The 18,097-nt window shown below is 37.8% G+C and overlaps 1 protein-coding gene across 5 annotated transcripts in view; it reads left to right on the forward strand.

Annotated features, from left to right (window-relative positions):
- mki67 (marker of proliferation Ki-67) overlaps positions 1–16,519 on the forward strand; it is a 45,734-nt gene extending 29,215 nt beyond the window's left edge. For 4 of the 5 annotated variants that reach the window (XM_039770161.1, XM_039770147.1, XM_039770170.1 and 1 more), the window contains 4 exons: positions 6,539–7,341; positions 12,557–12,614; positions 12,845–15,391; positions 15,849–16,519. In XM_039770161.1, coding sequence (XP_039626095.1) covers positions 6,539–7,341; positions 12,557–12,614; positions 12,845–15,391; positions 15,849–15,958 — 3,518 coding nt within the window. In that variant the 3' untranslated portion in view covers positions 15,959–16,519. The remainder of the gene's footprint in view (positions 1–6,538; positions 7,342–12,556; positions 12,615–12,844; positions 15,392–15,848) is intronic. The other variant, XM_039770155.1, reaches the window with a different exon arrangement.
- The last annotated feature ends 1,578 nt before the right edge of the window (positions 16,520–18,097 follow it).

The raw sequence follows: 18,097 nt of genomic DNA on the forward strand, positions 1-18,097 counted from the left end.
TGCCTTCTGGACATCCCCCTGTTTAAGTTATGCTGGTAGGGCCTGCTAGGAGAATTGCATTTCCCATGTGGCCTGGGAACACCTTGGTGTATGAGTTGGCAGGTGTTGCTGGGGATAGGGATGTCTTGGCCTGGCCACTCAGAGTTGCCTACGTGACTGGTTGTGGTAAGCAGCAAAAAAGTTGAAATGATGGACACTTTTCGTGTATGTTTTACTATTGACTTAAATCATTGTTGCTTTGGGTGACTATTCATTGAATGTTGAGTAGGGTTGTAGGAATATTCTCAATTGATACATTTTTAGTGTTCATGTAGTTGCACAAAATTTTAATTCCTGCTGCTTAAATAGTGTTAATTCATTTTTGTTAAGTTTAGATAATCCCCTTTTTATTACACTTTTTTATTAATATTGCTACCGTAATCATAATGGAAAACCCAAGCCATGCACCCCTGTAAACAATAGTTCAGTGCTGAAGCTGGTGGAAAATTTCCAATAAGCAATTGGATTCAACCGAAAGGTCAGTGTACTTGTACTTGTATATAATTTATTATATATAATATTTAAAAAAATGTGTGTATATATGTGTATTATTATTTTTCTCCATTTACTGTAATGGAGTTGAGCTCGAAAGCCGTGGCGGGCAGAGTTTTGTGTGACATCATCATGCCTTCCACGTAATCACGTGAACTGACTGTCAATGCAGTACGTAGAAAACAAGGAAGAGCCCCAAAAAGAACTAAAGAAAACATGCATTATATAATTGAGAAGGCAGCGAAACAATAAGAAGCGAGCGAGTGAGTGACATATACAACCATATTCATGAGTGCTGCTACTTCGGAAACAAAGCACGGTGTAAACCTAAAATTTAAATCAAGTTCATCGACGGGCTGCTGCTGGCATTTGTCAAGCCCACGGGTAATGCGGGATACAAGTTTAATGAGAGGACGCAGGATATAAATGAGAGTTTTGATCACTTTGTAACTAAGTTAAAATTGCAGGTGAAGGGCTGTGCTTATGCAAATTCCGAGAGACTGTGTTTGTGGGGGATTGACAGTTAAGGCGGGTGGGGGAGTCACGTCATCTCCCCTCCCATTCACCTCATTTCGCTCTGAGCTGAGCTCCGCAGCTAACAAGTCTTACGGAAGCGACTTTGTGACGCTGCCACCAAATACTCACAGAAAAATCCACAAGTTAATACACACGCTGTCTAAAGTTTCTCCACACTGAATCCTCCAGGCACTACTTACAAAAGGTTACATTGACAATCGTGTTACGTTATTTTTAAAATGTTTCCTTTTTTTTGCACATGCACAGCTGAGAAGCTTCGATGCATGTGCTCCATAACGCGTTAAAAAATAATGCTCATGCTTTCTTGTGCCAGTTAAAAATCGAGCAGCAGCATTTTGTAGCAGCTGTAGGCAAGCAATGGAGGCCTGGCTAATTCCAAAAAGAAGCGCATTGCAGTAATCTAGACGAGATGTTATAAAAGCATGTATCTCTGTTTCAAGGTTGCGCTTAGACAAGACAGACTTGATTTTTGACAGCCGCCTCAGCTGGAAAAAGCAAGATTTTTACCTCTGCGTTCATGGCTATCAAGTTTAAAAGTTGGATCCATTTTCACACCTAAATTTGTGATTGTGGTTTTCTCAAATTGAGCCGCAGTAGAAAGGTCGATGCAGGGGGTCCCGCTGGTGCTATTGGATCTAAAATAGCATGCCTTCTGTTTTGTTCTCATTAAAATTAAGAAAATGTAATGCCATCCAACTCCTTATGTCAATGAGGCAGTCAAGCAGGGGCTGGACAGAAATAGGTTTTGGCACTTCAGAGGGAAATAAACCTGACAATCTGCATAAAGATGAAAGGAAATACCGTGTTTCCGAAAAATAGCGCAGAGTGGCAGAAGGTGTAAGGAGAACAGAAGAGGTCCCAGGATGGAGCCCTGTGGTATCCCCCAGGGGTGGGCAACAGAGGTGGAAGTAAAATCATCAATACTGACACACAAACTTCTATCTGAGAGAGAGGACCTAAACCATTGGAGAGCTGAGCCTGTGATGCCCACCCACTGCTCCAGCCTGGAGATGAGGATCTCATGGTCTATCCTGTCAAAGGCTGCTGTTAAATCCAAAAGCCTAAGTAGTACACAGTCGCCAGCATCCATTGTTAAAGGAATATCATTAAAAACCCTTAACCGAGAGGACTCAGTGCTGTGGTGAGTTTTAAACCTAGACTGGAACACTTCCAGAATTGCATGTTCGTCCAGAAAGGATTTCAGTTGGGTATAGATGACTTTTTCCAAGAGTTTAGAAATAGGCCTAAAGTTAGACATAACAGAGTGGTCCAGGCCCATTTTTTTTTCTGCAGTGGTTGCACAACAGCATGTTTAAAACTTTTAGGCACCACACTAGAGGTTAAACTACTATTAATTGTAAGAATAGAAGGACCCAAGGTAGAAAAGACCTCCTTAAGAAGTCGAGGAGGGACACCATCAAAGGGGGAGCTAGACAGCTTCATACTGAAAACGAGCTGCTGTAAAGAGGGAAGAGTGACATGCTCAAAATGATCAAATAAGCCAATCAGGGTATTAAAATGGATGGATTGTGAGAAGGTGGTGAAATGAGGGCCCTAGTACTTACAACCTTCTCCAAAAAAAAAGTAAAGAAATTTGTCGCAAGTTTCCCTAGAGGCTTCTAGAAAGACAGGTTCGCGAACATTAAGTCCAGAGCTCAATGTGTTTAAAAAGTACACGTGGGGTTGTGAGAGTTGGAGCCAATAACTTCAGAAAAAAAAATTTTGATCTTGCAGCTTTCAAAACTTTCTGATAACATGACCAACTTTCTTTCAATATTTCAAAAGAAAACCTGCATCCTGTCCTTTTTCACCTCTGCTCAGCTCTTCTGCACTCCCGTCTATATGCACGGGTATTAGCATTTAACCACGGCTCGGAGCAGTGCTTTAGTTGCCTGCTATTTAATGGTGCCACAGAGTCCAGAGCAGTTTGGCAAGCAGAATTAAATTGAAGTGTTAGCTCCTCAGTAGTGGAAGACACTGAGGGCTGTGAGGTCACTTCGTAATTCAAAACAGCAGAAAACTGGGCAGCAGTGGAAGATGTAAGAGCACGGCAATGCCGAACAGGTGCATGGGGTTTAGCATAACTCAAGTAGATTTACATTACTCTCGGGTATCGTCAAGTCACTTTTGATCGCTTTTTCAATGGCAGTGTAAAGAGACTAACCTTTTTTGAGGGGCAGGATGGGGTGAGATGAGAAGGCAGGGATGTTAGATTGTTTTAAATAATAAAAGAAAAAATGTGCTTTTGAATAGAAGACCCCCAACCAAGACAGCTTGTGAAATAAAATCTGCTCAATAGGCATGTGCTTCTTAAGGAAATAGTCCTTTTGAAGGAATTAAGGGGGGAAAAAAAGTTTTTTCTTAGGCCTAAACTCCTACAGGGTTCCATACTAGATCAGTTTAACTTGATTTCCAACATAGTTTACATATTGACTTTTAAGCAACATCAGTCTTTTCAAAGCCAAACCACCTCCATGTGAGTGAGGATGATCCACATCTTGTAATTAAATCTAACAACGGAGATTGTGAGGCTTTTGCCCTGGTGCCGTTTGCTTACTCCTTCTTAGGCAGCTACACTAGCTTCTCTTGTGGTGTGCTGACCATGCACATGTGTGCAGTAGTCCATCCTGTTAGGTTACATGAGATGTTGAATGTGTGGACTTAAGACATGTTTTTGCAAATTGAGTGACATACTTAATAATGTGTGAGCTGAAATTATCAAAACACCAACTAAGATATCAAATGCGATACATATCACACACACACTGACATTTCAAAGCTCAATCATGACATTCTATATAAAAAAAAGTTAGTTTAAAAAGAACAAAAACAAAGTACTGGATCTCCATATAACTCTTACGGTAAGCTCATCTTGGTGGTTGATTTGCTGCATACTGGTATACTGAAAATGGCATGCCATGTGATTAGTGAAAATTAGGAAACCTTTATTAATCAAAAGCAATAGAGAAATACTCTGGAGTAATTCAGTAATATCTTGGGGTGGTTCAGAACATTTATTTATTTTACTCAAATTGTTCTTAGTTTTAAAATTCAGTTAATGTTTTGTGTTTCTCTGTACATTTATATCAGTAATCTACAAGTTCCTGAATGTCTTTGGAAAATGTTTTAGTTGTGTCAACTCAGTGGTGCAGAGTTTTCTGTACTCCAGTAATGTCATTAACAAATTTGTTCATCTTTTACTGAAACTCTAATTTCCTCCTCATCCATTCTGTTTTGGCAGTAAAAACAGTGGCCATAGTTCTGACTTATTGTCTGTTCCCTGAGCTTAATGCACCCATCACACTTGTTTGACTATTTTTGAACATCCTTACCCATTTCCCAAGATATGGCATTGTTCCTTTACTAAGAAATGCATGTGAATTGTTTCATTTAGCACATAATGCCCCTAAAAAGTGCACAGCACATTTTTTGTTCTTTGAACCAAATGGATATTTACCTGTATAGCCATGCTAAAAACTCTGCAGAATAGACCTTACATTAGAACCAAGGAACTGTAGTGCTGCAAACCCTCGGTGAGCTACAGAAAAAAGACCTCGAAACAGTTTTTTGTAGAAAATTAGCCACTAAAAAAACCTTGCAATGGATAGGAAAACGGTGCACTCATTGAAGACTTCCTTACCAAGAAATACATTTTTTATTATAGCTAAACTAGGGGAAGATAGGTATAGGGGGTCAGCAAGAATATCTACAGACAAAACAACCAAACCTATACTCTTTGGGGTCTATCAATATATGTCTTAGACTCCCTCTCTATGGTGGAATGGCTCACGTGCTTGTTAACAAGCATACTGAACAAAGCATTCCCTTTATTTTCACACATCTCTCCTTTCAGGTTTTTGCCTATCTTTATTTTGTCTGTTTGGTCATCAGCCCTTTCTCCTCCTAGCTCAGCACTCCATGAGCTCCTTTACCATGAAGCAGCTTTAAATCTATTTTCTTGAGTCTCCAGACTAGAACACTCGGTCTTAAGTGTCCCTGCATTTTTGAGCTTTCTATTGCCCTGAATAGGGCCATTTCAGTAAAGCACCTTTCTAGCTGTCTACTCTTAGAGGGATGACATTGTCTTGTATGTTTTCTTAATGTTACTTTCCTGATCTTTTTAGACAGGGCTAAGCATACCTAATAACTGCTATTTTGAAGTAGCATCACATACCTCTGTCTAGGTTGCTTGGCTTTCGTTTACATTCCATAGGTTTATATCTCCCAGCTTCCCTTTTGTGTCCACCCTACTCAAATGCATAACTAATATAGTATCTAGTTGTGTTCTGTACCATCCTGGTTTGCCCTTGCACCTAACAAAATCTAGACATCAAAGTATTTCCTCACATGGGCCACTGAAAGAAATTAAAAGATGTGTTCAGTTTTTTGTGCTTTTACGGAATCACTTAATTGAGTCATTTGCCACAGGAACTTGCTGAATAAAATTGTATTTTATAAATCTCCAGAAACTTACAAATGTGATCAACAGGGCACATGTAGAAACTTGAATCCTAATCCTTAATTTAGCTAATCTGTTCACTTTGAAGCAGAGCATATTTCATATTGAACATCTTGAATTGTACACATTAAGGGTAGTATATACAGCGGTACCTTGGTATCTTTCTCTCTGTCCTTTTATAAGGCACTGGAAGTGCTCCAGGTGTTCATTAACACAGTTCTGGCAGCACTTCCAGGTGTGGTGGAAGAGTTGCATTCAGGGGTTCAGCTGCAGCACCCCTTCGCGGCGCCAACGGAAACCAACAGGGCTGCACCGAACTCCAGCTCCTATGGAGCCCTACAGGAATCCTAGGCACCACTGCAATACAGGGGGGAATGCCATCTAGAGCTCCGGGGTAGTTGATGCTCTGGATTTGGCCCCTCCCCCAGTCCTTTTAGCATGGAGGTGTCCAAGCTGGGCAAAATGCCCAACTGTATAATTTTTTTTCATAATTGAATCTATCTTTATTTTTTTATATAATCGATTCATTTCATCCAATAAATTCAATTGTATTGCTGGAGCTTTGTTTTAGTGCCTTCAAGTTCATTTTTTTAGCTGCAAGTCTTAACTGTTTTTTCTTCTGTGTGTAGCCTCCTATTATTGACTTACCTTTTGAGCATTGGTGTGTCACTTATGTGACAAGATCAGTTTAACATTTCAATGCCTGCATTTGACTAGTCCTAATTTCTGACTAGTAAGAATTCTTCATCTCCATAGTTAGAATTAAAACTAGTGATGTTTTTAATCCACTGTATATACACCTGAAGGATTTATCCTATTTATTTCTGTGGAGCTTTTAACTTGAAATGGCTAAGTTCCAAATAGTCGATGCTCTCATTTAACTTGAAATATACAAGATTGGGATATATTTAATTTTTTATATTAAACAGGTCTTGAAAATCTACTTTGTAGTACAAACTGTTTAAATTCACCGGGTAATTTCAATGTGCTTTCTCCCCTTTATTTCTTTAGGTGAAATGGTAGTGTCGCCTTTAAGTCTTCCTAGTACTTTAAGACGTGGAAGGTATAACAGAGAAGCTGTGTCACGTCTTCTCCAAGAAGAGTACAGCGGTGCAGAGTCTCCTAGCAAACCACTGAATAGATCAGCGTCAAGAAACATTAAAACATCCAGCATAAATGTTGAAAATCCTATGACATCAGACCAAAAATTAGATTGTTTGGAAAACCTGGGAGGAGTAACAAAGCTAGTGCAGACTCCAAAGCAAAAAACAGTTGTACAATATTCTAAGAGTAAGGATGTGAAAAGAATTATGAAAACCCCAAAGAAGAAATCTGATCCTGTAGAAGATTTTGTTGGGCTGAAGAGAATTTTGCGGACTCCAAAAGAGAAAGCAGTTGTAGAAGACTCTACTAAAGCCCTTGAGGGTGTTAAAAGGATCCTGAGAACACCAAAACAAAAGTCTGAGCATGTAGAAGATCTCCGTGGACTTAAGAGACTCCTGCGCTCACCTAAAGAGCCAAAAGTATCAAAAGTATTTATTGAGGATCTAACTGGAGTAAAAACAATTATGAGGACTCCAAAGCAAAAAAGTCAGCCAGTTGAAGACATGATTGGTATAAAGAGAATAATGACTACTCCTAAACAAAAGGGAAGTCCCGTTGACAGTGCTTTTGGAATTAGTAGAATTATGAAATCTCCAAAGCAGAAACACACTCCAGTGAAAGACTTTGCTGGATTGACTAGTCTATTTGCAGAACCCCAGCAAACTGGAGGCCAGACGATAAACACAGAGCTGTTGATAACAAAGAACATAGTAAGCACTTTTTTCTGTAAATTTTTTAAAATATTAGTCTGGGTAAATCAGTGTTACCTGTCATTTTGAATTCTACAGGGTTCTTGTGAAGTGAACTGTGAAACTCTTTCTAACAGATGCAGTTTAGCAGAAGTCTGAATGTAGATGTAGTTTTCCTAATACTTTCTGCTCTATTCTTTAACTTTTTTTTTTATTAAGCAATTGTTAGATTAATATTTTTGCAAGAAAATATACTACTAAAGTGCAGATACACAAAAAAATATCTTACTGAATACAGTTTGTTCAGTTTTTCTGTGTAATGATTCCTGGGAGAAACTTATCCACAGTAATAATCAGCATTATTTTGGTTTGGCACCAATTAGTTTAACACTGTTGTTGCAGCTTTATAATGAAACTGTTAAGCTTCCGTTGCCATAAGCAAAGGCTGAATGTTTTACTGATTAGACAGAATCTGTTTTTCCTTTTGTAATGACAGTTCTAAAGGGCATTTTCAGTGTTGGCTTATTTTAGTTATTTCAGCAGACAGTTATAAACGCAGTGTGCATCTTAGACATTTAGTTAGTTAGTTTACACAAGACACAAGTTAACAGCCACTTAATGATGCCATTTTGAAAAATTAAATATTGAGTTCACTTGGGAAAAAAGTAAAACTGTTTAAGCTTGTATGTTATTCCTTGCCCTCATGTTTCTTTTAGCGGCAGTCTTGCTGGCATCCTGTCCAGTAGAATACCCAGTCGGGTCCAACACGCCCAAACTGTGCTAAACCAATTGCTAGGGAAAAAAAAAAATATCAAGGCCTTTCAATAAAGTGGTTTACAAGTACATTGTGGTCCAGATCTAATTATGCAGATCCAGTTAATCTGGATGACTTTGATTTATGCAGGGACGTCGTCAGTTCGCACACTTCTCGATGGTCCGGGATTTTTTGTGTGATTTTCTATATAATAAACTTGTTATAGCATAATGAAAATTGCATAATTAGATCTGGACCACCCTATGTAAACATGCATTAGGAATTGTGCCTTGTTTTCCTGCTTGTTTATACCAATTTTGTTCACAGAAAATTGTATTTTTGTGAAGGGCTGTGTTTACAAATGTCATTTCTTTTGAAGGCATTGTTTATCCACCTGTTTCTGTTAAAGTCATCAGACATACTGCAAACAAAACAGTAAAAATAATAAAAAAAAATATACAAAAGTACATAAGCTACAAACATTAATGTACCACCCAGAATATTTAAGCCATGTTCGATTATACCCTTATTTTAAATAATATATAATTAAGTTTTTGGCTAGTTTGATAGCCTTAATTTCTAGTATCTGAATGCAGGTTTTCTTCTGCTCCTAGTAGTGTATGAAACAATTCGTAGTCTAGTGGAGTTAAAGTAATGTGGTAATTTAATGAACCAAATGTGGTAGTAAACAAGACTTATGTCCAATTTGATGACTTGCACGTAATGCTGTCTTTTTACCAACTTTAATGTGTTCTATGTATCATGACAAGTTGAGTAAGTTAAGTACAGTACGTACAGTTTGGAAACATGAGGTGTGACTTTGTAAAGATGACATCAGTGATGCTATAAGTGATTAACAAACAAGTCGATTTGACTTTTTCCTCATATGTTGACATAGACAACTTCTGTTAAACTGAATATGGTAATGTAAGATTATTTTAAAATGCTTTAGACAGCAATTTTAGATTTGTCCACAGCTTTAATCATGATACACAACTGACGGTGTCAACCAAACATTAACTGCTGTGTAACTTCTAATCATTTGAATAGTAAGTTTAATCTGAGTGCTACATGCTTACCGTATTTTTACTATATATTTTGTACTTTTCCATCACATTTTGTTTGTAAAGGGTTAGGTGTCTGTAAATCAAGCACTGTTGCTTAAGATGCGTGAGAAAACACAAAAAAATGTGACACTTGAAAATTCCTACCTTCACAAAAATGGAATTTTCATTGCACCTAAAGTGATGTGGGCAGAGTGGTGGCTCTGAGTCTAGGGATCTGGACTGGCAATCAGAAGGTTGCTGGTCCAAATCCCATAAATGCCAGAAAGGATTCCACTCCATTTGGCCTTTGAGCAAGGCTCTTAACCTGCAATTGCTCCATCTAGAGCAGGGGTCCCCAACTCCAGTCCTGGAGGACCCCAGTGGCTGCAGGGTTCCATTCTAACCCTTAATTAGTGACCTGTTTTTGCTCCTAATTAGCTTCTTTTGAATTCATTTCATTTGACTTGGTTTTGAAGACTCAGAACCCCTTAAACTGTTTGTTTTTCCTTAATTAACAGCCAAATAATAATGCGATACAAACTTGAGCCAAAACATGACCAGCAACACATGACCAACACTGTTGATCACACAATACCTGAGAATAAAAAAAAAGGTGAATGTCTCAGGAACTGTGATCTGCTCAGGTCCACAAAACATTTTACCAGTGCTCTTAGAAAAGAGAAGATCAACAATTTCAGAAATGTCTGCTATTACACAATGAGAGCAGTAACAAGCCATGGAATTAAAGAGCGGGTTTAATTAACAACAAGAATCAGCACCTAATTAAGCAACTGGTTGGAGTGAAATTGGTTGGAAATTGAGGCCCTGGGTTAGTTGCTCTTCTGTTGGCTCACTCACTTCACATGTCATTTCTGGTTGTGTGCCATTTAAGGAAAGAAATGAAGCAATTCAGAGGAACGATGGAGACATTAAGGGGAACAAATTTAAAAAACAAGTCAATTAAAATAAATTTAAAAGTTAATTAGCAACAAAAACAGGTCACTAATTAAAAGGGTTAAAATGAAAACCTGCAGCCACTGGGGTCCTCCAGGACCTGAGTTGGGGACTCCTGGTCTAGAGACACTATCTATATATCTTTCTGTCTATCTCTCTATCGATGCAATCAGAGAGAAGATTAAACCAGGGACATTTTACATTATCTGTAGTACATAACAACCCTGACAAAATCACTTGTAATTATTCAAAAATATTAATAGTTCTTCATAACTGTGCTTTTTGTGTACATCAGAAGTATGATTGCCCTCTCTTCAATTAAATTGGGGTACTGTCAGCCTGTGCATTGTCTGCAACTAAATGCATTTAATGCTGCATTATGGTCCTCGTGTATTTCCTGCACGTTATAATTTGTTTAGGGTGTTTTTTCTAACAAATTATTTTTATAGAGATTTATACGAGGGTTATTCAAGAAACTAATGTTAAATAATACAGAATGAAATTTTGAAGGGAAGTGCAGGTGCTAGATCAGATGTGTGAGACGGTACTTTAGTGGCACAGATGGGATAAGTAGGTTAAGGACTAACGTAGAACTAAATTAAGCTAAGTTTCGCGCCTTCTCTTTCCCTTATACTTGCAGTAAAAGTGATAAGAAAATATAGATCTATTTATATAGATATATTTGTTTTATGTCTTCAAAAATTTTCAGTAAGTCGGCAGCTAACTTAGACTTTGTGTGAAACCATGTACTGTATTAGCTGTGGTGGCTAAATGGACATTACTGACACTGACCAGGTTTTTCAGGATTTTAAAGGCATTATAATTAAAGGAAAATCAGGAATATAGTAATTTTCCAATGCCCTTAATGATAATGAAAAGCAACTTTTGTTTGGTGTGATTGATGCTTAAATGTGCTGCCATAAAACAGCAGTAAATGAGATCTCAGCTTCAGAAATTAATTTAGAATTGAATTGGTAGCAGAATATTTCTATTAATTAAAAAAAAAAAAAAAAACTGATCTTGCTGTCCTAAAATACGACGTGAACAGGTGTGTTTAAGAAACTGAAGACTGGTTGTGGAAATGCTGGAAATTTAGGAAAATCTAGGAAAAGTAGTTGTGTGTATTCATGATGATGCTTGAAACAAATGTGGCAACTAGTTTACACATCACCAGATTTTACCACTTAGTTGTATTGAATTTGTTTGAAAATATTAAGATGGCCGGTTCACCCTTTTTTTTTTTTTTTTGGACAGTTATATTTTGCATATAGTACAAATTAGTTGTGTGGACTTATTTCCTGTCCAGGTTTATTCTTGTATTTGTTTCCATTGCTGTAAGGAAGGGCTGTAGCTTTCTGCTGTTTGGGTAGATGAATGGGTGTATTCAAATTTAAGGTAATCATGAGATGAAATGGACTCAGGAAATATTCAGCAATTCACTTTCTGGAGAATTTATGTTGCAGACCTAATTAAAAATTGATAAATTTACTAGTTTTGCCCATCAATCTACACTTGGTAACCCATAATGATAAAGTAAAAGTGTGTTTTCAGAACAGTTTGTGAATTAAAAAAAGCATTCAGACCATTAATTCAGTACTTTGTATCCCTCCATTGAACATTCTTGGGTAAGTTTCTACAAACTTTGCACATGTAGATTTAGGCAGATTAATTCTTCAAGGCATATTTTCTTGGGCTCTGTTAGATTAGATGATAGTGTCTCTAAACTGCCAAAGTTATTCAATTTTTGTATTATCAGACCAGAGAATTTTTTTTCCTTCCCCCTCCGCTCATGCTGTCAAAGTCTTTAAATTTCTTTTGTTAAACTGCAAATGGAAGTTAGCCACCCTATCATTAATGCCTGATTTTTAGAGAGCTATTGAGATGGTTATGGTCACCATTGGGTTCTTGGTCACCTCCCTGACTGAAGGTTTTCATTCTGAGTTGCTCAGCTTGGGCAGATGGCTATCTCTATGAAGAGTCCTGGTGGTTCCAAACTTTTCTGGCTCTCAATTATTGAGGCCACTGTGCTCCTGGGAACACTCAAAGGTTTACAAATAGTTTTATACCTTTGCCCTAATCAATCCCTCACCACTTTTATTGGAGAAATCTACAGAGGAGGTTTTGATTTAATGGCTTGGTTTTTATCCTGGCATGCATTGTGAACTGTAGGGCCTTTTATACATAGGTTCTAAACTTTCTCAAATCTATCTAGTCAGTTCAGGTTGACACTGGTGGACTCCAGTCAAGTACTAGACACATCTAAAGGATAATTGAAGCAAACGGGATACACCTGAATGCTTAATATAAGTAAGGGATTTCACTTTGTAGAAAGAACGCGAAAATAAGTTTTATCCTTTTAAAATACAATCTACAAGATAGTGTACAAAAACAGGAAGGGTCAGTATACAATTAAGCCCACTGTATGCTCCTAAACAACCCTACATTTTTATAATGTACCTTTTTTCTCATTTGTTTAATTCAGAGGCAATCCAGAAGACTTTCTAATGAGCATCAAGAAGGACTAACACCTTCACATAAAGGTTTGTATTTTTAGAGTTCATACCCACACATTATGAGGAAAATAATCATAATTGTAACAGAAGGTTTTTTTTTCCCTGAAATTCGAACTAGTATAAAACATTTACTATTATGATTTTAAGATTTGTATTGGCCCAAGGATCTGTTTTTACTCCCGTTATATTTTATGTTTGTATTTGTGTTGCTAATTGTGCTCTCTCTCTCTCTCTCTCTCTCTCTCTCTCTCTCAAAGCAGAATTAATACTGGAAAAGCCAACAAGTCCAAAGACCGTATATGAACCTGCACCAGTTGCATCTACATCAGAGACTTCTGAAAAAACTGTTGCAGTTTCTGCTGCTAGTGTGCAGTCATGTTTCTCTCCTCCCAAGTCTAGAAAATCTCCAAGAGGCAATAGAATCTCTTCGGATATTCTGCCTAATGCTCCTTTACCTGGGCAAAATGACACGTCTGATGGTAATCTACTTGTGTCTGCTTGTCTTAAAACAACTGAGAGTTCTTTGAATGTTGAAACGGTGAAACCTGTAAAGTCTCCAGTGATATCTAGGAGGTCACAACAGAAGTTAGTTGCTCACAAAAACTTAACAAGTACCACAAGATCTACACGTAGCAGAAGAGGTGCTCATAGTGAAAGTGAAGAAAATCTGTCTTGTGTCACAGCAGTGACAAGTGCAGTGATCTCAGAAGTTGCAGAAAAGGTGAACACATCTATTTCAAAAAGATCAGGTCGTGGTTCAGGCAAAGAAGTTGCAAAGAAGATTGAAAACCTTGAACTCCCTGCCAAGAAATCTACTAGAGGAAGAAAAATACAAATAGACACGAAAGAAAGCAGATCAAGGTCTGAAGAGGTTTCGGGTGAAGATGTTAAGGAATGTGAATCTCTCCTAAAATTACACACAAGCCCACAACGACCTACATCAGCCAAAAAACCTGGAAGGAAGCGGAAAACGCATGAAAATTCTTTAGATATGACCCTCAGTGAGAAAAATTCCAGTCCAAATATGACAACAGATTCATGTGCTGAAGAAAACTCTCCTAGTCCTGCGTTAGCTGAAGATGCTTCTAAGCCAAAGAAAATGGTACTGCAAGCTAAACATGCTGCATTGTCTGGTTTACCTCGAAAGTCTTCACATGGTCAAAATAATAAACCAGGTACTGATAGCCAAAATGTTGCTGGGGCAAGTCCTGTCAAAAATGATACGATAGCACGTTCAAAGAGGGCAAGAGGAGTAGTAAAGGGCACTTCAGAGTTGGAACAAAGTGTGCCAATTGTTTCTACCAGATCTGTCAGAAATAAAGCAAAACAGGTTTCTGATCAATCGGAAATTGAGTTCATTGAAAAAAATCTTGTGGAAAGTGAAATTCCAGTTATTTCAAAAAGGTCTCGGTCTAAAGCTTTGAAAAAAACAAAGGAAATGGTTAAACTTGCTATGTCAGATGGTACAGATTTGGCAGATCCTAGCCTTGAAAAATCAGATCCACCTGTCACCTCTGAAACAAGTCCCAACTTTAGTAGAAATGTCATCTTAGAAGCAGAAACCATTTCTACAGTGTCAGCACATGTACCTGTTAGGATGGGTACTAGGAAAAGGAATTCTATAGATAGTGAGACTAAAGGTGAGGAAACTAAAAAAGCCACCGCGGTCTTAAATCGTTCTCGTAGGGGAACTGGAAGCTTACTGGTTTTAACTGATGTTGAGTCTGCATTAGATATTAACTCTAGGAAAACTAGTGGTAGAAGAAAGCGAGAAGATATCAACACTCAAACCCTGATATCAAATGTAGAGGATTCAGGAACCAAGAAAAACCTGAAAGCAGAAAAGGGTTCCAATACTACCTTGAAGAAATTAAGAGGAAAGAAGGTAGTGCTAGAGTTATCAGAAAGTGATAATGTAGAGTCTCACAAAATAGTCGAGTCAAGTCTTAATTCAGCAGATGAGAAAGAAGTTCCTAATGAAGCTACCAATATGTCAGAAACTAAATCCAAGAAAGGGCGCAAAAAACATGTAAACTGGCATCCTTTGCTATCTGAAACTCTGCAGGAGAGTAAAGAGTTGGAACGGCAAGCAAGTGAAACAAAATCTAATACACCAGATGCTGAAGTTGTGATGCTTCAAGTAACCAATGAAAAGTCCCCTGAAAATAAAAGTGGTGGCGAGTTAACAAAGCCAAAAGGTCGAAAGTCTGCAAAGTCAAAGTTACTGCAAGCGCATAATACCATTTGTGAAGATGCATCAGCAGAAAGTTCTGTTGAAGTTGTCACGCTTCCACACAGAAAAGGTCGACCTTCCAAAACTAGACTAGCAGCTGAAGCACTTGTGCCGCTGGAAAAATCTACAAGAAAGCGCAAAATACTTGACACCGATACTGCAGATAACCCAGTCCTGGAGAGTGCAGACCAAGAACAGCTGATATCAAAAAGACCAAGGCGAGAAAAAATTATTCCTGCCAGTAAGGGACCTGAAGACTTAAATTCTGTTACTTCCCCTGAAGCCAGTGGTGAGGTCACTGTGAGCATCAGAAGGGGGAGACGGGCAAAATGTGGTAATGAAATAGCTGTGAACAAACTTAAAAGTGAAGAAAAACTAAAGGTAGCACAAGGAAAATCGGACTCTTTACAAACGGACAACAACCAAGATGCTGCTAAATTAGAGAAACCTTTAAGGAGAGGGAAAAGAGTGCTTGCAGAAACGGCTATCGCTGAATCTGTCATCAGCCCTGTAAAATCTTTAAGGGGTAGAAGAGCAGTGACTGAAGATAAAACTTCAAAAAATGTCCATGGTAAGTATCTTATGTTTAGTTTTCAAATGTACTTTATAATCTTTATCCCAATTGACTTGAAATGTCGTTTTTGTGCAAACATTCAGCGGGTGAAACATACAGATTCTAGCTTAACTCGGTGAATGAATGAATATTCTTTTCCGATTACTGTAAGCAATTTGATTGGTTAATCTGAGCAAAAGTGGTTTAAATTGTACTTTAATGTTTGATTTTAGAAGAAAAAGTTAAAACTATTGGTTTGTTGATGCACTGAAGTGAATAGCTGTCTTGCGGATTCATATTTAAAGTATTCCCGTTGTATAAATAAGCAACAAAATATTACTATAAATTCCTGCAAATTTTTACAAGTGATCCCATTAAAAATTAAATACTTTACTCCTGTTACTAGACAGACGGCCACATTTTATTTCCAATACAACATGGGTTTTTAACACCACTTTTTCCTTCTTATTTCTAGACAAATTGCCTGATACTGAAATTAAACCTCAAAGGGTGTCTAGAAGAGGACACTACACAGAACAGAAAACCAACAATAAAATATTGAATCCAGTTAAAAGGAGGAAATAGGCATGAAGTTTAATTTTAAAATTTTAGCCTTTAGTCCGTGGTGTTTCAGGTATTTTAAACGTAAGGCACTGCTAGCTAGTTATGCTTATATTGTTTTTTCAGCATACTTGTTAAATCTTACTGTTGCAATAACTTTTTAAATATATGGCTATAAGGATTATTGTGTATATATTTTCAAAAGGGAGTTTTAAATATACAGTTTATCATGTTATATCTGTATGTTTTAGTTTTTCATGGTTTTTAGTTTTAAATTGTTAAGTAGTCTTAAAGAAAAAAAAAACTATGTAGCAAAATCAGAACAAAATATGAATATTTAAAATTTTGTATTCATCCTACGGCTCAATCACCAGTAATGCATGTCATTTTCCAATATTAGATTACAACAATGTTTACATCATTGTAGTCCGGTATGGTTAGGAAACAAAATGATCTGTATATGTAGATTTTCATTGGTGGCTAACTTGCATCAGTTATTTTGTGATCTGAAAAAATATTTGTAGAATCTGCAGAGCTTAATGGTTCAGTATACCAAAACAATAAAATTGAAGCTATTATTTCTTACCCATTTCTTCTTCTGGGAATTTTGTTAAATAAATGTTAAAACTATTTTTTGGACATTTTTTTTTTTAATTCTCTAGTATTTTTGATAACTTTTTAAAATGCCTTACTACTTTCCTGGCTTGGCCACACAACTGTGCACTGCATAATGCCCAGCTTCTCTCTTGATAGTATAAAGTGTGCAAAGTTTTAGCTAAATCCAGATTAAACAGCATGATGCCAAATGCTTATTCTTCAGTGATATAGAGTAGCAAGGAAAAATGACTGAGATGACAGCACTGCCCCAAAGAGAATCTCACCAGTCTCATTGGAGTCCAAGAAGATGTGAAGCAGTCTCATAGTAATGGACAATCTGCTGTCCTCTGGGATTTATAACCTGAAGTTGATGCTGGTGATTCCTTGGTATTGGCAGTGGTCATCAAAAGCTAAGGTTTCTGCAGCTATTGCTTTAGAAGATGAAGCAATTCAAATCTAATATTGACATGAGAAGTGACTTGTAAGTAGGTACTTCCAGCACAGCTGTCAATTTGCCATTTCTACATTGACCAACTATGAAAGGACAAGAACTAACAGGAACAATAAACTGCCTGCATAAATGACATAACATAACATACCACCGCATTTATGTAACTGTTGGGTTTTATAGGCATGGGTGACCGGCTTGAAAGCACCTGCTCATTAAGAGAGAAAACTACTGATTGAAAAACTGGTTGTATCCAACAGGGAGACCCCCGGCATAGCACACGAGGTCACTTTTGATGTATATCTGTGGGTGCATTGGTCGGTGTTTTTCTCGGACTGTGGAAGAAATTCTTTTTCTGCTTAAGTTTATGTGGTCAATCTGTTTTCAGGTTTTATATGCTTTTTGTTCTTGGCATAATATGATGCACTAGGGCACATCATCAGTGAAGTAACCTGTGGGCGGTGAGTGTTTCGGGTCTTTTAATACCTGATACCCTTGCACGGATGAACCCCACCAAGGCTGATCAGGTAACAGTCTGTTTCCCCGGGGAACTCCTTATGCGCAGCCAACTCCAATACTGTCTTGATGGCTCTGTTCTTGCTCATTCCACCACACCCAGTAAATTAGATTCCACTGTTGGCTCCAACCAGGACTTCCATCCCTAGGTTCAAGACTGCAATGGAGGAGGTTAGTGAGAAGAAAAGCAGTATCTTCCTAGGAAAGTGAGTTCCAACATGACCACCAGTCTAGTTAATTCAAACAGCAGAACAATATTTGGCATCAAGATGGTCATGTAGACATCTCAACTGCTTTCGAAGGCCAGCAGTTTGCTTCCAGTTTGTTGTGCAGATGCAAGAAAATTTGTGAATGTCTCCTAGACCTAAGGCATCACTCCTTGCCTAATAAATCTAATGCATTTTGATGGTTGCATGTGCCTGATGTTACCAATGGCATGGGAGAGAGTTTTAATTAACCCTTTGAGAACCTCACCGATTTTCATAGTACCTTGGAGCAACTGTTAAGGATATGCTTCAGTGTCCCTCTTCTTTGGCACAATGGACCTGCTGGGGTTGCTGCCCTAGGATGGTCTAGTCTGAACATCATCAATGGCTCAAATC

The sequence above is a fragment of the Polypterus senegalus genome, chromosome 1, assembly GCF_016835505.1.
Source record: "Polypterus senegalus isolate Bchr_013 chromosome 1, ASM1683550v1, whole genome shotgun sequence".
Classification (NCBI taxonomy): Eukaryota; Metazoa; Chordata; class Cladistia; order Polypteriformes; family Polypteridae; genus Polypterus; species Polypterus senegalus.